This window comes from Anopheles maculipalpis, chromosome 2RL (assembly GCF_943734695.1).
Source record: "Anopheles maculipalpis chromosome 2RL, idAnoMacuDA_375_x, whole genome shotgun sequence".
NCBI classification, from domain to species: domain Eukaryota; kingdom Metazoa; phylum Arthropoda; class Insecta; order Diptera; family Culicidae; genus Anopheles; species Anopheles maculipalpis.
Window position 1 is genome coordinate 89327250 of NC_064871.1, and position 21832 is coordinate 89349081.

General features: G+C 39.5%; 3 protein-coding genes across 10 annotated transcripts in view; 1 reads left to right on the forward strand and 2 right to left on the reverse strand.

Moving 5' to 3' along the window:
• LOC126567906 (atypical protein kinase C) overlaps nt 1-17033 on the forward strand; it is a 162340-nt gene extending 145307 nt beyond the window's left edge. Inside the window, exons 4-13 of one of the 8 annotated variants that reach the window (XM_050224262.1) lie at nt 7446-7531; nt 8131-8289; nt 8782-8966; nt 9056-9262; nt 9370-9680; nt 9774-9874; nt 10005-10199; nt 13061-13182; nt 14416-14542; nt 15792-15834. In XM_050224262.1, the coding sequence (XP_050080219.1) occupies nt 7446-7531; nt 8131-8289; nt 8782-8966; nt 9056-9262; nt 9370-9680; nt 9774-9874; nt 10005-10199; nt 13061-13182; nt 14416-14503 (1454 nt within the window). In that variant the 3' untranslated portion in view covers nt 14504-14542; nt 15792-15834. Of the gene's footprint in view, nt 1-7445; nt 7532-8130; nt 8290-8781; nt 8967-9055; nt 9263-9369; nt 9681-9773; nt 9875-10004; nt 10200-13060; nt 13183-14108; nt 14225-14415; nt 14543-15791; nt 15851-16882 lie in introns of those variants that run through there. The other 7 variants (XM_050224260.1, XM_050224261.1, XM_050224256.1 and 4 more) reach the window with 7 other exon arrangements.
• The window catches only part of LOC126568310 (apyrase-like), a gene marked incomplete at its 5' end in the record, with an annotated part of 350971 nt that overhangs the window by 124067 nt on the left and 205072 nt on the right, over nt 1-21832 (reverse strand). The window lies entirely within an intron of this gene.
• LOC126568728 (fas apoptotic inhibitory molecule 1) lies at nt 20465-21230 on the reverse strand. The gene is made up of 3 exons (XM_050225245.1): nt 20806-21230; nt 20691-20740; nt 20465-20620 (listed from the first exon to the last, which is right to left on the reverse strand). The coding sequence occupies exons 1-3, from the start codon at nt 21215-21217 to the stop codon at nt 20465-20467; spliced, it is 618 nt and encodes a 205-aa protein (XP_050081202.1). The 5' UTR covers nt 21218-21230.

Sequence of the window (21832 nt, forward strand, 5' to 3'; positions counted from 1 at the left end):
TTCCGATGGATTTTTCTATGTAAATTTGAACACAATCGCAATTTGAACCAGAGTCCGGGCCTTGGTCCCTAACGCTGCTTCTGCGAAGTCTTGTGCCGCGTAGAGTAGGTTGTTGATGTTTGATTTTTCAGCCGTGGATGGTTAAGTCCTGCCAAAGATGGTTTCGCCTAGTAGCAGACGCATGTAGCGCTAGCCAGACCTGCTTGTAGCGCTAGCTGTACCATCAACTGGTGGTCCTAGGTGTCGAAAAGACGATTGTTTTGAAATTTATTTGCGGGGAATCAGAGTCGTGTTCGATGACTTCAAATCGGAGAAGCGGAGACTCTCCTCGGTGCTTTGTACATCTGCAACTTCCAACAGGCGAAGGAACAGCAATCGGATTCTGCAGAAGTTATCGATCGATGGTTGGCTGTTAAGGTGTAGGTGTTTCTAATTTGTCTGTTTGGCTTTGGCAGGTTTAGGTTTAGAAGTTGTATGTGTGTGTGTGTTTTTTTTGCCTCATCAAACACTATTCATTCGCAAAACTTTATCATACCCAAGTAGCGTGCAGTTTATTGAAGTTGTTCCAGTAGAATAAATACACGACTAGTTTAGTGATGTAATAAAGCATACAAGGGTTCCAAGAAAGCTCTCATTCTCTATTAAATGTTGTGTCCAGAAAGTTTGAACAATTTGACGAATGTTGGATTTCCTAGATTTCAAAAATTTCGCTCTCAGAAACTGGAGTTCATTAGGGGTTGTTGATTGTTTGAAACTGTCCATCAGTTAGCCTATACATTTAGAAGCATTCGTTGGAAGCGAATAAAAACACCTTCGCATTTCTTTGCAGAGCTATGCGAATTGTTTCCTGTGAGGCATTGTTAGCTTCATGGCATCCCAAGACATGACTATGGCTCAGAATACGGAAAGAAGATATATGCTAGAATGGAGATGAATTATTTAATGTGCCTTGAAGCATTTTGTGCAATTAAATTGTACTTCAAGCCCCCCAGGTCTTAGTATCAAACCAAGAAGATTGGGATGAGAGATTTTTCCTCAGCAAAAATAAAAAAGAGATGCTATCAAACAAGGCTCATACGCCTTTGACATTCACATCTGCTTCTGTTACTGTGTTGAAAGTGCAATGCTTTGTGTCAACTTTCTCATCAAAAAATCCTTGCAAATGTTAGAATGAGTTTCTTGATGTACTATAAATGCTACTTATACGGTAAAGGATGTAATCAAAACTTCAACAACAGATACGATCCCGTTTGTTCCCTGTTTCATGCTCCGTTTGCACGTTAAAGTTGTACATGGCTTAGTTCATGAGTATTTCATTGTTGAGCATTCGTCAAAAGGGGGTATATATCGCAAGCATTGAAGCATATGCTTTCCTTTTCCACACGTCTGTAATGTGTATTCATGTGTATTAAAGAGCTTTTTCTGTCTAAAAAGCACGTCGTCCAGAGATGGAGTTGGAGTTTACTTCTCGATAGCCCGAATGCTAGAGATCCATACAGACAAAGTATGGTTGGTGTGAGGCTTTAGCTTCGCTGTACCTCATAAAGTAAGGGCAGTAAAAGTTGGTTTAGTTGTGCAGATATGATGATAAATTAATTTTTCCTTTTCTTTTTCGCGCTCCGTTTAATTGTAATCCCCACTGGCAGATGGAACCCATCCTCAAATCAACGCAAAACTGCTCGTTGGCTCGACGATTGTCGGTGACGATGGAAAAGTGAGCATGTATAATTTATGCACATAATACTTTCACCCAAGGTGGAGGTTCGGGGTGGCGGACTGAAAAGCTCAACTGAAACCACACGCAGAACGAGCAAAAAGTGTTTGCTCTGTGTTTTAGCGATTTGATTGTGGCATTCGCTGAAGGAAACCCCATTAAAGAGATGAATTACCCGTCGACGGACGCCAGATGGCGTCTCTCGTGCAACTATTGAAGTTGAAGCAAAAATGCAAAAGCGTCAAATTTCTCCACCACCCCCAAAAACTTGCCAGCTCAGTGCGGCTCACCTAACGGCACAAGGTCAGCAGGAAATCCGTTTAACCCGTTCGTCAGGTTTTGTCGTTGGCTTGCTGACGGCCAAACCATATGCTACGGTTGAACGTTTTCCTTAAGAGTAAGCTATAATGTGGATTTGTGACGAACTGTTACACTGTAAAGAGCGAACTCCTCCTGAGCGGAGCTCTGCATTAAGAAGTTGTCCTTTTTTATGGTGGCGAACCGGCAGCAGCCGCCGATGGTACACTTAATCCGCATCCCGCAAGGAAAAAGGGATTATGAATTTAGTACCTGCCATCAAACGAAAAGAAACTTTCGACTCGACCCCGCTCGGAATCCCTCCCTCACAGCAAAGCTAACGAACTTTGTGTGTGTGTGTGTGTGTGTGTTTGTTGGAAAGGGCACAATCTCACCCCGTCCTTTGCCGAACTAGGTTTAGGTTTTGAATTTTTAATGCATAATGTACTTAACACACGGATCGCTAGAGAGCGCGCACAAGCACAATTTTCATCCGAGCGAGAATGACGATCTCCTGACTTTTTTTCCATTTTATTCGGAAGACCCTTGAGTAATATCATACCGGGGCGGGATGTATCATTCTCGCAATTTTCGTTGTGAAGTGTTGTGGTAGGGAAAAGGTCGCTAAATCTTGTTATCAGTTTGTGAAACTAAAACAGTTTTGACCGGGTAGTACACTGGTGGAAAGTTTGGCCGGGAAAGTAGAGCATAGCGAGATGAAATTTAAACGAGTTATAAGCACAGAACGATTAAATGCGGCCATCGACAGGGGGTTTTTTTTTTGTTGATCAGGGAAAAATGGGTTGATCCGAGGGGGAAAATGATGGAAATTTTTAAGGGGTTTGTTGTAGTTGGGGAACCATTTTGTTTTACTAGTACGTAAAACTTTACATTCGATAAAGTTTTAGGACGAAACTGCGATCAAAGCACAGTGGGCAACGCATATTAAATATTCGGTTGAAAAATCGTGTAAGTTCGAACAGAAAACTATCGAAAAATACGGTTTTGATAAATTTAAGGTTTAGAAAATAAAATTTCCTTATTGAAAAATGCGTTTAGTAACTAAAGGGGGAGATTTGGGAGATAATTTATGTATTGCCAGTTGGAGGGCAAATGGGAAAATACTGATTTTCTATCACCTTCAGTAATTAATTCATATTTTGTAATTTTAAAGTTATACGGTACTAAAGTATTACTTTATACAGTTTTTTAATAGATAAAAAATAAATTTTTATAATGGGACTTGAAAGGCACAAAAGCATAAAACCTAATGGTATGATAAATTGATAAGATTTTGTCATCTTTATCCTTTTTTCTCCTTCACTTGTTCTGCTCTTTTTTAACTTTTTATTTAATAAATTTATTAGTCGTTCGGGCTTGGATTTGAGAAACTTTGAGTCACTCGGGTCGTTTATCCTTGAATGTTATCTTGCCCTTCTGTAGTTTTTGTTTAAATGTTTTGTAATTGTAAAACAAAAATTGTAAATAATTAAAAAATAAAATTCTTAAATTTGGGACAAACTGCCCATTATCCATTCAACAAACGCTACCATAGATTCAAAAGCCTCCGAGCTTCAGTTTACTTCGGACGATGAGATGATGGTATGTGTTTCATACGGCAGTTCCTTCATCAACACGAGGCAATGTAGTCTGTGTGTACAAACAATTATTTAAATGTGTATCATATTTGAGAGCCTTTTTTTATTGGTTATATGTATAGTTAAGTGTAATGTTTACAGACATAGACAGCTCTGTACATCAATCTTTCCAGGATAATCTGTGTATTTTTATGTGTACCCAAACGATTCGTAACTAGCCGGGCCACACTATGGTGTCTCGTGCATTTCTGACTAAAATCCTTTTCCTTGAAACAAGATGCAAAGCCTAATCCTGTGGTATAATTAAGCTTCAATGCAAACACCCGGACCCGGCTGTGTTTCATAATGCTTCTAACGAGAGCCTGCAGGAAAAGTTTTATCAGTTCAGTAATTTTGTGTTTGTCTTGTGCCCCCATTTACAGGCGTGATTTTATCTGCTCACTGTCGCGTGTTTGTATAATATGGACGGAATGCAATAAATTCGAGGAAACGCTTTATCACTGCACTGAACAATTTAATATTACATTTACACGTCTCTTAACTGTACACACACAGTACTCCCAAATTGGATGCACATACGAGTTGCTTGCCTACCATGGAACAGAAATCCCTTTGCTCCTCCGGAGCATACACTTTCCAGTTTATGCTTCCGATAGAAATTCGCAATCGCAGGCTTTAAGCGCGTATGCTGGGAGCATTTTCAACATGAGGAAATAATAAAGCGCGGCAAGCAGAGAGGATCACCGTCGGGGTAACGAATGGATAACAGTAATGGAATATTAATTTTTGCCTTTAGCTCCACTACAACCACACTCTGTCCATAGCGGTATCCTCAACATTTGGTTGGTGGTGTTTTTCATGCCCAGCACCCAAATACCGGCCGAGTAAAGGAGACGCAAAACGCATCCCGGAAGATGGAAATTGTAATCAGTGTGTGGGGAAATGGGAACGTAAAATGTTAAATATCACCACCCAGAATGTACATTTTGATCGCGGATAACGAAACGTGTATGTGCAGCGTCCGGACAGGAGAGCGCTTTAGGGGTTAGCCACGGGCATCAATTTTTGAAAATTAATACCACAACCCCGGGTGAGATTTAAAATGAATTTGAGTTGAGTTAAGTTTTTTGAATTTTGTTCTCTATTTTACAAGTGCATACAGCTATGGTCGTTACAGTATCCAAAAAGAGGGACACTGAGATCCAGGAAATGGGGCTTATAAATGCGTGTGTAATTAATAGAATAAATTGTATGCGTTATCGGAACTGGTTTAGGACACCCCCAAAAAGTTTCAGCACGATTTCGATGCACTGTCATTACTAAAAGAAGACGTTTTTACATCTAATGATCAACACTTATGTGTGTTGCTGTTAACATATCAATATTCTTGGATAAGAAAAAGAGATGAGCAAGGTTTCCCGGAGACAGTAAAAAAAAATCAATTCTAGACGTAATTTTTGCCTTAATTACGAAAAAAAAACTGGATACAAAATAGTAGAAATAGTAGTAGAATAGTCAGTTCTCACTATGGGGGAATGTTTCGAAAAGGATTTGATCCGCGTCGCCTCTACCACCTTTTAACACCCTGCAATTTTAATTTTAAAGACACTTTTGGATAATCAGTTATTCACGGTCCAGACATGGCAAAGTATTGAAGATGACTTTCAGTCTAATTATGCGAGAAAAAATGATCGGTAAAAAGACAAAAGTTTGACTCGAAATGCTTAATGTGTGACTGCATTGATTCCTACTTCCTAAGATCCGCAAGTCTCATCCGACCATTGCTGTTTATCCCGGAAGAGATACAGCCAGATCTCTGCAATGAATTCAATAAGTAATAAATATTCGACAATATAATGGAGAGAAGTGTAAACTAATCTAATTGAATATATGCGGAACTACTTTAACAGAAAAACTGTATAACATTTTGTAAAACAGTTTACATGCAAAATGGTTTTCAATTATATGTTTAAACATTTTATTCGTATCGATTATCACCCAGCGTAGATATAGCATCCCGTATGTATGTAGCTCACCACCAACAGTAACTGCTCCATGAAAGTCAGATATCATCAATCATTTAATTTACTTTCTACATTCACTTCTACCATCGCTCCACCATACTACCCATTGGAACTCGTTTTTCAATCGGAGGGAAAATATTCCTTGATCGGGAGCCGAGAGAGATAGAGAGACCGTCATCCCATCATTTGCTATGTTTGCATGCGTCTCTCTAGGCAGTTAACAGCTTAATTGACTTAATCCAATTATCCTTCCCCATGGCACTGGGGATGCTGTTGGTGAGTCTGATACGCGGTATCCATCGGTGCGGTTTACAGTGAAGCAGCAGCAGTAGCCTGAGATGCGCATTAAGCCCCGGTGTACATTCTACCCCGGAAGGCTCGGATCTTCGTGGTGCTCTATGTGTGTGTGTGTTTTTTTTTTGTGTGTGTTGGCAACCTTTCCTTTAGCACCTTTTACTCATCGTGCTAAATGGCTTGGGTGGTGTTGATGGTCAAGCCCGGACTATGTCTCGAGAGTTCCCGGGGCAATGGAGAGCGTTTTACGGTCTAGCAGATTTGCCCGACCGACTAGTTTGCGTTTATTGGATTTTCCAGACGTAAGTGAATGAGAGATACGACGTAGATATGTGTGTGCGTGTCTGCGGTTGTAAGAGTAGTTGAAGTTAACTTCTCTTGTAAGCTCTGTACCGGAGAATGGTGAATGGGATAAGCTTAAGAGGATATGGAGAGGGAATGTTTTTAGTTGTTGGAAGGAACATATTTTCTGTGAAGAAATTCAGTATAAGAAATCGAGAGAGTCATACTTTTTTAAAAATATTTATTGCAAAATCCCTTGTTGGCGAGCTAGAAGAGCCATTCTTTATGTCAAGCAAATGGATTTTATTAAACTTTTTATTTACATCCTGGTTATCTTTTTTAAGTGGAATTATTTGGATACAAGTCCCTTCGTCCAACAGAATATTGCCACCAGTGAAACCAGTAACAATAAACGAATCCCTCATCCTCCTTAAAAGCTTTCCCCCTTTTCAATACACTTAACTGCGGCTTCTCAGCCCAGCATCCTTTTAAGGACGCGACCAACCGGCCTGTTGCTTACAGCTCCCCAGTAAAATCCCGCGTTCTGGTTAAGTTACATCGCCTTGGTTTTAGCACCGGCAGACAGGCGGATGTGTGACCGAATCTAATTTTATTACGTTGTATGTCTTGTGTACACAATGCCCTGTAAATTCTGCTTCAAAAGGCAAATATTAGCATCTGCACCTTTGTCGACGTCAAATTTGGTACCGAAGTGGGGAACACACCGAGTTCGCGCTGTTGCGTGTCCGTGGTTTTGTGACATCCCTGTGTTGTGTGGTGTTTCAGGTGCGTCTATTGAAGAATCTTGGCTGTAACTTTCAGCTCAGGAAGGATCCCTTTTGAAGCAACAAACTTTTGAACTTGCTTTGTAATAAAAACAGGACTGAATGCAAACGATTCTTGGTGCTTCTGGAGCATTGCATTTACATAGAATTAGAAAGTTGACGTGACGAGAACTCGTGGTAATGTCAATTCTTGAAAATAGAACGTTACCAGATGAACTTTCAATATAGCAAGTGAATGGTGCGAAACCTGAGAGCTGTGTTAAGTTTGTTGCTACATGAACTTTATGCCTTCAACTTCAAATCTTGGTATGCAATGTTGTTCTCTACTGTACATCATATGTTTCGTAAACATCCAACCATGCTATGTTACACCCTAAATTTGTTGTGAATAAAATATTCTATATGAAATTATTTCTCAATTTCCCTCCATGTTTGTTTCCATTTCTTGCAGGTAGCATCTACCGAAGAGGAGCTCGAAGATGGCGTAAACTGTACCGAATAAATGGACACATCTTCCAAGCGAAGCGATTCAATCGAGTAAGTATATAGACAACCACCGACAATCTTCCTTTAGCCTTGGATCGTTCCAGCATATCGGAAAAGCTGTTCCAGTAGCAACTTAATCCTATCAGCAGCAGCAATAGGTTAGGTTTCTGATGCACGGCGACGAAGCAGCAGCAGCAGCAGCAGCAGCAGCAGCAGCAGCAGCAGCAGCAGCAGCAGCAGCAGCAGCAGCAGCAGCAGCAAGTACCTGTTCCGTTCCGGACTATTGAATTTTCTTCATTAGACCTTGCCCGGTTAATGTTCAACATCAAGCAGCAGTACTCTGTATGTATGTGAGTGTGTGCGCGGTTGCACGCGTGCCGATAACGGTTCCGAAGATGAAATTTAACGAGCAACAAAATGGGCAAGAAAAAGCATTTTCCACCGCTACTCTCTGCTGTTCTGCGCACTGTTCTGTGAAGGTGTCTATAGGTGCCTCACATACATAGAGCCGAGGGTAAAACCTCATTAGTCCGTTAATTTAAAGCCGTCAAATTTAATTTTTATCCTCCTGCTAAAGCGGTTCATTTTTTACTCCCTTTACGCCATTTTACATGTTCTTGCACTGGTTCTCCTGTCCCTCTCGTTCACAGAAAGCCTTCTGCGCCTTTTGCCATGACCGTATCTGGGGTCTGGGTCGGCAGGGATTCAAGTGCATTCAATGCAAGCTGCTGGTGCACAAAAAGTGCCACAAGCTTGGCAATAAACCGTGCAGCAACGAGCATGTCGAACCAGTCTACAAGGAGCGAGATGTAAGTAATCCTGGACAAATGGGGGGATGTTTTAGTATATGCAAGCGGTATAGGTGTTATTACTTCCTACCAGATATGAGGAATATAGGAATACCTTAGACTAAAAACATTAAAACATTCGGTTTTATCGTTATCGTGCAGTTTTTACTGAGCTAGTACTAGTTTCGCATTACATCTGCACAATTCTCGAGGGAAAAGAAATACAAGGAACATGAGTACCACACCGGAATTGCTTCAGAGCAGTGGCAGAAATGCCCAAGGTGCATAGTAACACGTTTGTGGTGGGTTGGATGAATTAAATTAAATTCATCGTCTTCCTAACCGTGTCCTGCCCACTGACTCCACCCGGCTATCGCATCTGTCAACGGGGACAGACCGAAATGTAGCCGTGCGATGAAGTTCTATGTCCATAAAAAAAAGGAGAAATGATGCTGGACGTTACTGGAATGTTATTAAGGTTTACTTTTACCTTCTTTTCACGACGCTCTGTAGCACCATGATCCGAATGATGAATCCAGCACCGGTGACGTCATCCAAGCTCCGTTGGATTATCCGTCCGAGCTGCATTCGAGTGACGGTTGCGATCAGGTACCGGTGGAGGTGAACGACAACGTCGAGGAACCGCTGGAACCGGTCACTCAGCGGCAATACTCGCTGAATGATTTCGAATTGATCCGGTAGGAATAGTTGTGCGGAGCATGTTCGTGCAGTGGAATGTTTTCTGATTACTTCATGTTTATCCTTCTCCCCCGGCAAACACACACAGAGTCATCGGTCGCGGCAGTTACGCCAAGGTGTTGATGGTAGAGTTGAAGAAGACACGCCGGATCTACGCGATGAAGGTAATCAAGAAGGCGCTGGTTACCGACGACGAGGACATCGATTGGGTGCAGACGGAGAAACACGTCTTCGAGACCGCTTCGAACCATCCGTTCCTGGTTGGTTTACATTCGTGCTTCCAGACGCCATCGCGGTAAGAGACCGTTGCGAACAAACCGCATCGTGCCCCGGTCCGGTTGGTTGGCTGTGTGCCGGAATGTCTTAATTTGTGGCCTTACTGTGTGTTACCACTCCCTCCAGGCTGTTCTTCGTGATTGAGTTTGTGCGTGGTGGAGATCTGATGTTTCACATGCAGCGACAGCGCCGCCTGCCCGAGGAACACGCACGGTTCTATGCGGCCGAAATTAGTCTTGCGCTTAACTTCCTGCACGAGAAGGGCATCATCTATCGTGATTTAAAGCTGGACAACGTGTTGCTAGACCACGAGGGTCACATCAAGCTGACGGATTACGGCATGTGCAAGGAGGGCATCAGACCGGGCGACACGACATCCACGTTCTGCGGTACGCCTAACTACATCGCGCCGGAAATCTTACGCGGCGAGGACTACGGTACGTTGTGTTTTTGCTAAGGTGGCGAACGGTTTGAAGATAGGTAAACGAATAATATCGTAACGTTGCGGGGGCGACGTGTCTTTGTTGTAGGTTTCTCCGTCGATTGGTGGGCACTGGGAGTGCTGCTGTACGAGATGTTGGCAGGACGCAGTCCGTTTGACATTGCCGGTGCTTCCGAGAATCCGGATCAGGTACGGTGACCCGGAAACAAAAGCATCCAATAACGCGAACCATAAATTCTTAACACAGAGATTCTTTATTTTTTTCGTTTCCTGTTTTTTTTCTCCTAACCGTCGTATCTGTCTGACGTTCACCTGACAGAACACCGAAGACTATCTGTTCCAGGTAATTCTGGAGAAGACGATCCGTATACCGCGTTCGCTCAGTGTGAAGGCCGCTTCCGTGCTGAAAGGTTTCCTGAACAAAAACCCGGCCGATCGTTTGGGCTGCAATCGCGACTCCGCATTCCTGGACATAATGAATCATTCGTTCTTCAAGAGCATTGACTGGGAGATGGTATGTAGGGTGGAGGATTGTGCCAAGGATACATTCGGTCCTTCCGGGGACATCTCAGTCTTTCTTTCTCTTTCTCCCTGGAGGGTAACAATTCCAAAAAAAAACAGTAGAGTTCCCTTATTCATTTTCGTACACAGTCGAAAATTAATAAGTGACCAGGAAACATAAAAAATCATACAGAACAGAATACTTCCCAACAATTGGATTGACAGCAGATAGTAACATTTCCCCTCCCAAGGGGCGACATATCATCATTTCATGTGCACGGTTGCTTTTGCGCTATTGAGTTTTCTTCATTTTTGCGGATCTTTGTATTCACCATTCGTTCATTCATTAGTGCTGGTTTATGGTTTCGTTTTCATCAGGGTTTGATGCTTTATTTTTATTGTTTCGTTTGTGTATTGATTTCGGTTTGAGAGTTAAGGAAGGTTCCGTCCGTCAATTTACCATTTTCTACCATCCACTCATTAATATTCTCACCCATTTGCAGCCATTAAGTAGTCAATTTCCGGCGTTTCCTTTATTTATTGGCGACGCTTGCTCGTAGTGTCGTTGAATGACAGAATGTAAAAACGTTAAAAAACAGACACAGCGAATGCAACGGTGTTTAAATGTATTTTTCATCGAGAAAAACTCAAAATTATTTCCATCATTGATCTCTTTCCACGCTGAATGGTTGATCATGCTGGCGGACCATATGGTGGTCCGACAGCAATTGAATATGTGGCGGTGCGAGTAATGTAGGAAATCGTGTGCTGAGCTGAGACCAAATCTGGGCAATTTTAATCCATCGCTCAAGCTTTTCGCATGTGATGCCAGTAGTGTGCGGTCGTGTGATGTAAAAGGATTTGTGGTTGCGATATTAAATACATAACGTTATCCATGTACGGGCGCTGACTTATGGGTTATGCATTCATTTTTAATTGAACATCCATCCAACATGACACATGGTTGGTGGGTTTTTTTTGGAATGTGCTTTTGTTGCCTATTTGTGACCGCATGCGGCTGGTGTCCATTTCTGTCGGTAAATCTCGTCTGTGTCGGTTACCAGTAGAATTCATTTAACATTTGTTTTTGCGTTATCGACGAGCTAGAGAATAGTAGTTGATAACGAATTCTTGTTGTATTGTTAGTATTTTTTATTAGGATCTTTGCAGAAGAATTTCAGGTTATTTACAAGATTCCTCGAACGTGTGACAGATATCGGCTTAACATTTTTCAACAGAAGTCCTCCTAGACTTCGTATTTGGTAATTATTGTGGAACCATCTGAACATTCTTGTATGCTGATGCGTATCAACGATGAGCAATGTATAAACTATATTCAGTATTATTTGTTTTGAGCAATTAAATGTTACAATACAATGCTTCGCTTAGCTGTTTAACGTTAAATGTCGAAATGATTTGCGTTAAACTTGCATAAAATGACAAGGGTTATTAAACCCCAAAAGGAAAATAGCTGTCAAAGATAAGTTGACGACCATAACGCCTCTTTTCCCACCACAGTACGGTAATACCAAAAAATCATATTGCTGACAGTTTTGAAGGGATGAAAAAAGAAAGAAGGGATGATTCCGTCTAGTACCAGCTGCAGGCTTGAATTTTTTGTTTGTTACTTTGTGTGTGTGGTAAAATATTCGCTAAAGTGCTCACCATTAGTTTGATTGTTACCGTTAATGGAGGTGGTATTTTGATACGCACCAAACAACATTAGCAGCAGCAGCAGCACCAGTGCGCAATAGCTTATGGCGCGCGTACGATATTAATTTTGTTATTTTCTCGCGTACCGAGAAATCTATGAGTTTGGGTGGGTATGTACGCCCAAAGGCGCCAGCCAAAAACCTGTGCGTGTGTATCTGTCTGTGTGTACAGCATTTTGCACCAAGATAAAAAAAGGACGAAGTAAAGCGCACTCTTTTGCTGGTTGTAGAAAACCATAAGCTAACCGCAAATGTCGAAAAGGAGCGCAGATATAATTGGATTATGGCAGGCTATTTATGTTGGGTAGGTTGTATGTGTTTCTTTTTTGCTCTCCATGAAGTATATTGAGATTTTCTCAACTGGTCCGGGGTGTAGGACCTAGCATAACTAGCTTACCGGCGCCACCAAAACCGCAACCACACTGCTTAGGGTGGTTTTGTGGTGAAGTATTTAATTGAATCGGGTGATATGACAACAGAAGGACACACAACATGGCAGCTTTCGAAGATGGAACTTGACTCAAAACTTGTCTTGTGCGGGAGAATTCCCTTCTTCAATATTCGTGGAGGATGTATTGTTTTTGGATAATATTTTTGTGGCAGCATTCGTTCGTTATGAGGGAAAGAGGGATGTAGAAGATGGTAATGGACAGCTGATTTAGGATGTAGTTTGAAGTTTAAAAACTTTCATATTTTTCATTATTTTCTCCCATTGATTTTTATTTAATAATTTGTTTTAGTAAATTAGTTCCAGATATCCTCTAAATCATATTCATACCGCATCATGCAACACGTATAACATAGAGCATAAATATTGGTACACAATTAGCAGCTTCTATCAGTATCTATCCACGTATTAGTATATCGTATACTTGCAAACATTAACAGTACATAGAACACCTTAATATTTCCTCCGAGACGGAATAATAGTTTACTCACACAAAATCGTTGGAACCGGCTTATATAGAAAAAAACCGAAACTAACCGCAGGTCTTAATTTTTACGAAACATTATTAAACCGCTAGTTAAACTTCGCGCGCCCTGTATCATCCTATATGTGTAACTGTTTATTTGTTTTCTTCGCTAACAATAACAATTCAATTCGAAACTCCGTTATCCTATGGGCACTGGTGTGATTTAACCGGGCAATCAATCCGCACAGCTTGCACAAAAGGAAGTGACGCCACCGTACATCCCTTCGTTTGACGGGTGCGATCAGGATATAACCTGTCACTTCGATCCGCAGTTTACGCGCGAACCGGCCGAGCTAACACCGGACGATCCGTAAGTTGCGCTGGGAGATTTGCAATAGGAAGCCAAGGACCAATATAACAAAGGCTAACGTTGCCGGATCCTCCTGCGGCGGACGAAACACTTCAATAGTTCATCGTGAATATGTATATGGAAGCATCGTGTGTTACTGTTAATTTCGGATTGTAGTCGATCCTTGCAATCTGTGTAATTTTAGTGCATGCTGCTCACAATCCTCATTATTACTTAAGCTTGGTGATGGTTTTACTATATTTGCTGCATGTTTGACATGGATGTAAATTTGTATATTAATATTTTTTCTCTTAATATTTATCAATAATTATTTAGTATATTGTAGTAACAACTATTACCTATAACAACAACATTTTAACATTGCAAAAACTATAGCTCTTTATTTTGTTACAGCTGGTTAATCAAATGTTTATTTTCCTTTTTTATTGATTGTAATATTTTATGTATGCTTTTAATTGCTTTCCTTTTTGTTTTTTTGTGTATTGTCCTTTTTTGGAATCCTTTTTTTTACAAAATGTGTGCTTACAGATGTTTCTGCTTGTCCCGTTAATCCTTTTGCTTTCCGCTTCTGTATTTATTTGGACGCTTTGCACAGTTAACAATGGGAATCGCTCAACCGCTTGCAATATAATAGCAGCTACAATAAATATACTGGCACTCTGTTTTCGATCCATTGTTTGGAAGATCCGTTCACTCGATGATGTAAACGAACAGTTTCCCAACTGATTATTCGATACCTTCCTTCCACAAAATGTGGCGTGCTTATTTCGATTTTTATTTATACATTTTTCTTCTCTCCTTCTGTTTCCTTTTTTTTCTCTTTTTCGTTGGAATGTTTTCCTTTCATATTCGTGTTTGCCTTCTCTTTTTCACTTAACTCTACTACTCGGTTTATTTAAATGCCGTGCATACTTATCGGGGTTTAGCTTGAGCAAAAGCAAATTACGCCACCGTTCCGCCCGCGGCTAGACTCGGACCGTGATTTGGCAAACTTCCCGCCCGAGTTCACCGACGAACCGGTCCATCTAACGCCGGATGATGAGTGAGTATTTAGCATATTGCAGTACACGACCCGGTATGGCCGGGAGGATCCAGCAACGTTTCCTCTGTTGTTCCTGTGTGCCTTTGGTTTTCTTTTTTCGATCACAAAAGGCATTGTTTTTTTTGGAGGAAAAAGTTTGCCACATTATGCTTACAGCAAATAAGTAATCGTGTGTTTTTATCTCATTTTAGTCGCGTCATCGATAAAATCGATCAATCGGAGTTCGAAGGATTCGAGTATGTGAACCCGTTGCTGATGTCGCTGGAAGACTGCGTTTGACATCACGCATCCTGCGAGCTGCATCCATACAACATGCAGGTATGTTCCGGTATCGCTTTTATGCGGTATAAAAAGCAAGATACATTACACTTCCATTTACACCATATCCTGCACAGATAGACAGAGAGTGATCGAGCATCCATTACACGATTATCATACATTTTTTTGGCACAACACTTAAACTAGAATTGAATATTAGGTAACTTGTCAATTGGGTGTATCTTTTATTTTAACGAATGTTAACATAAATCCAATGATTACGAGGAAATTCATCTTCTTGTTTCTCATGTTTCACTAAGATGCATCTAAAATATTAATTCTTCAATCAAAAAAAAAAACCTTCAATCAATCATCAAACTTCCGATTGTACGTCGACTCACCTTTGAGTTGCTATCCTTGCTGTGTAAATTTTTTTACCTTTTCTTTCTCTCTGTGTTTGTCTTTTTGCTCTCCGGTGTTGTTTCATCTTGTATCATCACCAACCATCTCTCCACCACCAAAACCATACCACCATTCACTACTACTGCCTACCAACCTGTTACGTTGCCGGTAGTTTTGAGTGCCGATAGTTGGTCACAGAACCTTTTCGGTTGTACCGCGCAGAACGGAATTTGTCGAAGCGGAGAAACCTCACAGTCTAAATTCAGTTAAAGTTTCACAGTTGAGTCTAATATGTCTAAAAAACTAAAACAATAATGTACGGAAATGAGTAACAAAACAAAACGACTGTAAACACAAACAAATGCAGTAAAATCAACAACATAAGACCTCAAGACGAATGAGACTAGTAGTTACCGATCTACCCCGATGCGAAGTGGTTACGTTTTTTTCTGTGTGTTAATTTTGTTTTGTAGTTCACTTAAGAAAATCACTTAAGAACGGCAAACAATTCGCTGCTGACAAACCATAACTACTATACTGTGAGTAAGTAGTGCGCATAGTTTTGTTTTGTTTTTTTTTTTATTGGTTATCAAATCATTTAGTCAACTTTACAGTTGTTTCAAATGTGTTTAATTTCACTAGTATTTAACAATCACCAATACCTTGTATTGCTTCGAACTATCCGTAATCTGATACACTTTCTTCCCTTCTACTAACTTTGTTTGTTAACGTTTGTTAACGGTTTCTTGAAGCAGGGCAGCATTTTCATTATATCATTATTTCATTACTTCATAGTTTCAATTAAAGATAATTTTAAGCTGTCTCTGTTTAATGTTGTTTCTTATGTTTTTTTTTTTTTACGTTGATCCACTTTCTCTCACAATATCTACAATATGTGATGAAACAGTTTGATCGAGAGATGGGCTTAGTTTCCATCGTACATGACGAGTAGTGAACGAGATATAAAGTAAGTGTTTCTGTTTCTGTACAATGATTTTCATATGTTTTCTTATTTATCTCATACGGCCGTGCCTTCGTTGAAGTTGCGTTTTTATGTGTGATTTGGTTCGGTTGGGTTTTACATTCAATTATATTATTTTTATTTTTTAGTCTTGTTGCATTGAATATTGCAGTATTTCTTTGTTAATAAATGTTTTTTTCATAACTTATGTTATGAAACTATTGAATTATTATTTTTTGTTAGTGTGGTTAATTATTTTTTGTATTATTGTTGCATACTATTTATTTTTGCATTTTATTCTATTATAAAAATTGAGTTTGCATTCTTGTATTTTTGTTTTTTTTTTTAATATCATATGGTGTTGGTCAGCCTTGCGTATTCAAGCAACCATCTATGCGTCTATCGAATAAATGAAACCCTTGGCTTAGCAAAACAAAACTGATTTATCACAGCTTGGACATAAATTACACGGTTTGTTAAAGTTGTTCCGAATTCAAAACTATTCACTGCTGCATGTACTAATATCCTCTTGCTCTTGTTTTAAGTTAGCTAACCGGAAAGTTCCATTGTAAATGTATCACCCACACAATATACAAACAAATCAAAGCTTTTATTTCGGTTCGGTGTGGCGCTAAACGTTTTTTTGCACCTAAAGTGTTTCGGTTGTGTGTTGGTATGCAAAAATATTGTGCATCCGTTTTTTTTTCCGATGTTTGCAACCGATTTATTACTTAATGTCCGCACCGTTTTCAATGTTCTATCTGCTCGGTAAACCATTTCTCTCTCATATGTACTACCAATCTACCGTAAATGTGTTGCTCGTGTTTTTCTTCTCGCGTTTGCGTTTGTTACCACAGTTTATACTATTGCTACGATCAATACCTACTTATAAACTATACCACCTTAGAGCTACCTCTAACTCAATCCTTCCGATTTCGAATGCATAGGCGTACACTCTCTCCAATCGATATTTTAAGGCGAAAACTACGTTAACTAATACACGTGTGTGTGTTTATGTTTATTCACATCTTTTGCAGCTATATGGTGACGATTCGAGCGATTACGATTCCGTTGTGGATGAGCTAAGCATTCTTCAATTACCTCCACCACCATCGAAGAGTCTACTGCAGCACATGTTTTGCCTTCCATTGAACTAGCCACAAGTATAGCCGCAGCAAACTGCAAACACACTACTAGCGTGAGTGAGAACGAGAGACAGCGTACAGCGAAGACAACGGGGAGGAAAAATGACACTTTGCATATTGCAACTGGCTGATCGATGACGATCGATCGACAGGATTAGCCCTATTTCAGTGGTTCTACTTTCCAAATAGTTTTGTTATGAAATGTTCAATTTGTACTTAAAATTTGTTTGTTGGAAAAAGTTTTGCGAAACAAAATTTCAAATGTAATTGTATTTAAAATGTAATTTCATATATTTTTTTCATGTTTGTAAAACGAATTAGAGAGATGGTAGAGGTTTGACTAAAAAAAAAAAAAACATTACGCAGTTTTTCCAGGCAGAGTATGAACATGGTACGCTATTAAGAGAAAAAGCAGTATGCTTCAGGATATAAAAGTCATCATATACCAGCAACACAATGAAGCTAGTTATGATGGCTAATTAAACTGCCGCTGGTTCGATGACGCTTAAAAGGAAATGGCTCCTCATTTCCTACTTTCCTACCCTTTCTCTCTCTTTCTTTCTATTTGTTTATTTTCTTCTTGTATTTGCATATTCTAGAGTAACAAACGTTCCAGTATAAGCATTTATATGCAGAATGATTTTTTACATTTGTTTGTTTGTTTTGTTCAACGTTTAAATATTCATTTCGAACAGAAACAAAACAGTTTGCAAGTGTCGAGAGAAACAATATAGCAAGACAAGACTCACTGAAAAATCCGTGAATGATCCGTGACAGCAGCTCATTTAATAGTGGCTAACAGAAAGTGGTGGACAGTTAGAAGAAACTTTAATCTAGCATATATGATACTAGACATATTTAACAACAAAAAACTTATCATGCAACGTAAAAGAGAGTTTCAAAAAAAAAAAAAAAACAAACACAAAATCAAACAGGCCCTACACCATTGTATTTGAAAAAAAGAAACGTTAAAAAACAACCCCAAAAAAAAAGGGATTATGTAGAAATTTGCTGAAAATACTTTTAGAAGATGCAAAAGCGACAAAAAAACAAGACAAACAAACATAAAAACTGGTTAAAACAATTTAAAAAACATTCCGCAGCTACCCTTAATAAGCAAAAGCCCCGATTAGCAACGTGCTCCGCAACCATTCCACGCGCAAGCGTTTTGTGTTTCATTTGTTTCTTCCACAGATGAGCGACAAAACACACGTATATGAGCATCAACTTACATTAAGCAAAAGTTAGTTAAATAACAAATCAGAGGCAGCAATGTTATAAAGTGAAAAACAAAACTTACATATACACAAACACAAAAATTGCACAGTATCGTTAACAAAAAAATAAAAAAAAAATAGTAGTGAGAAAGGAATGGGTATGCAAGAGTGTGTGTGTGTGGACCGTGATAATTAACGGACGCAAGGCTTATGCAAACAAACAAACAAAACCAAACCGCGATTGAAGAATCAAAATTGAACGAATGCACGCTATTGCCTACTCAAATAGGAGAAGAGTGTTGTTGGATAGTGATGAATGGGAAGAGGATGTGTTTAGGTAACAAATTTATTATTAAGAATTACTAATGGGGTTTTGCGATAAATGAATGTAGTTGAATTGATAGGCAAAACGCGCGCAAAAAAAAACATGTTTCGCAACTTTAAACGTTCAACGTTCAAGGAAAAAAGGGACAACAACAAAAACACACACACACACATTAAACCACACGCATACCGGGAAGCACATTAAATGTAGGATGAGCAAATGGTGGAAATTTTAAATATTTTAGAACAGAAACAAAAAGTGTTAGAACGACAGTGTGCGCGTGTTGCTGCTCCTATAGTATAGAGCCAGAGTTTGTGCACTGCACACTCATTGATCGGTTTGTTTTTGGCAATGGCAGAAAGGAAGATAAAATTGATAAAATCTGGAATGATCGAAACCTCTCGCAGATAGTGTCGAGCAGCGTGAGCAAAAGCGAGTAAAGCGTATATCGAAAAGCGTCACAAAATAGTGGACAATTTTTGTACATGAGTTCAGGAAGTATAATAGCAAAAAAAAAATGAGATGAAGAAGGAAAATCACGATATGAATGAATACTTAAAACTGCAACAAAAAAAAAAAAGCAAAACTCGTAGTAGCGCACTGGTAAAAGTAAACGCAGAACAAACAAAAAAAACGAAACAAACATAACAAACAAATCACTTAAAAGGACTGGTTGGAGATAGAACATTTGGAAGCAAAAAAAAAAAGGGGTTGAAAAAGTTGCAGAAGCTTGGTGTGATGTTTTAATCTTGTTTTTGTTTGCCCTTCCTACATCTTGTTACACTTTGTGCTTCAATTAAATCGACTAACGCGGGATTTTTAAGCGGAAACTGTTCGTTAAATGTACCTTGTAATTGTTCGTAAACTTTGAGCTCTATTTAACGTACTTTGTTTTAAGCAAACAAAGCATAAACAAATAATAAGCGAACGTATCTAAAATTGACACCCATTTAAATTCGGTTGTATATTTTGATAATTGTTGGTTGGTGATAATGTACAGGTTATGAGTTTTCTTGTGTCGGTATTTTTCTCAGTATAAGAATACACGGTCAGGCACGAATAACAGGCAAGGGAATGAATTCAATGAAAGCGCTTTTCTAAGGAGAAAACTTAAGCAAAAAAAATCCCGTCAAAGAGAACCGTGGCAAAGCCTTTTTTGAGGAGAAAAAATCTTTAAAAAATTAAACAAAATAATACTTTTTTTGTTGCAACACGTGGCCGATGCTGGTGTCTACAGAGCGTAAAGTGCTGCGAGTGCGTAGTGAGATAAAAGCGATCGAACGAGATGTGTGTGCGCGTGGTTTTGAATTTTGTGTTTTATATTGACTCCCTACATTATTTAACGTTTACTTATTTTATTTTCTGACCTATTTTGAACCCGTATTCCTGTTTCGCATAAGAATAGATTTCCGAACGTTCTTCTTTCTTTCCATTACATCATTCCTGTTTAGCATTTCAACGTCTTTTTAGTTTTTTAATATTAAAGTATTAGCAACTTTATATAAAACAGACACACACACAAACATGCAAGAATTAGTATGAGTTTTTGTTTTGCTTTTGCGCACTTAGGTGAATAGTTTATTATTATTAACCTTAAATTTATTTCTCCTTAGTATTCGTTTCGTTTCTTCGATCCCGCCCCAAAAAAAAAAGCATCGCCTCATCAGCCCTCAGCAAACATAGATTGTTTAGTTTTTTCCTTGTTCGTTGAAAACTCAAAAGCAAAGAAAAGAGAATACAAAAATACGATTAACTTAATAAACACTGACACTAAGCAGTATCGAGGCAATGAAACTTTAAACAAAAAGAAACCGAACAGGATCGCTGAAATTGAAACTATTTCAAATAAAAAATTATAAAATCATTTTTATTTTTTTTTTTGGACGTGGTTATAGTAGTAGTAGTAACGTCCGAAAGGCGAGCGAAGAGGTTTTAGATCATCGTTCCGGAATCGAAAACATCCGTACCGTTGACGGTCAACCGGTGGATGATACCTTCCCGCTTGTTGCCGCTCGTACGGGCGCTCAGCACGAACGTGTTGCCATCCTCAATGAACGTTGTGTCGGTGCCACCGTCGACGAACTCGCCCTAGAATGATAGGATGAACGGATGATATTACGTGTGTCGCTTCGAATAAATATCCTAAACGGGTACGTACATTCTCTTCAATAAGCTTTCCGTTAACATATATGTTTAAGGTATTCTTTTCTGTAAATAATAGTAAAGTTTGATTTGCTTATTATTGATTTGCTTAGTTTGACACCTGCCCTTACCCAGCACAATCCGGTAGAAATTATCGCCCAGCTTCGCTTCCCACGTTTTGAGCGCTTTTGCCTGACTTTCCGTAAACTGTTCGTACGATTTGCCGTCCACGAACAGGGAGTAGCTGTACCGAAAGCCGGGCAACGGATCGACCCGTATGATGCAGCGTTTATCCTCCAGCTTAAACATATCCTCCCCGACCAGCTTGAACATCCAGTCGCGCCGGAATATTTCCTGCTTGTCGATCCAAAGTACACGCTTCCCGCTCGCGGTGCCGTGCTCGAACTCGATCTCGTACACTTTGCCGTACATCGGAACGCGCCAGCGGGCGACCACTTCCCGGTGTTGGGGTGGGTCCTTTCCACCGAGCGGTGGCATGCTGGACAGGATGTCGGTATTGTTTAGCATCGTAAGTTTACTCATTTGTCTCTTGTACTGTGTGCGCGTGTTTGTTGATTCGTTAGAAAAGCTATAGACTTTCCATTGTATCTGTTTGGGAAAGGATAGTAAGAACAGGTGGAGGGTTTGCTCAAAAAACTTTCGTACATAAACTATTTTCTGCATTCGTGTTCCGTATGTTTTTCAAAATATATTTTATGGTTTAATTCGTAAATTAGATGCAAATGCACTGTTCTGCCTTCAACTCCTTTGAAGACTTTTGAAGATTTTTGAGGCGCTTTGATCTACAGAGCTTTGATCCATATAATCCTTTGAGAAGAATTTTCCACTTGAGTTTTTCAAATGAATAGTGGAATATTTACAAGAAATAGTGAAATTCCGGCTCTTTTCTCAAAGCTAATATTACTTAGCAAAGTTCTTTCTATTATTCCTTGTTTGACTCGTTAGCTAGTTGCAAAATTTGACAGCGGCGTTGCAAAGTTTCCCCAGTTCAAAGTTTGCAAAGTTTGAAACATTTCCCTAAGCAATTCTACATTGCCATTTCATGGATTGTAGGATTGCAGGATTTTCAAAAGAATGCTGACAACTTTTTATAACTGGGATTTAATATAATATGAGAACATTCTTTTACGAGCAAAA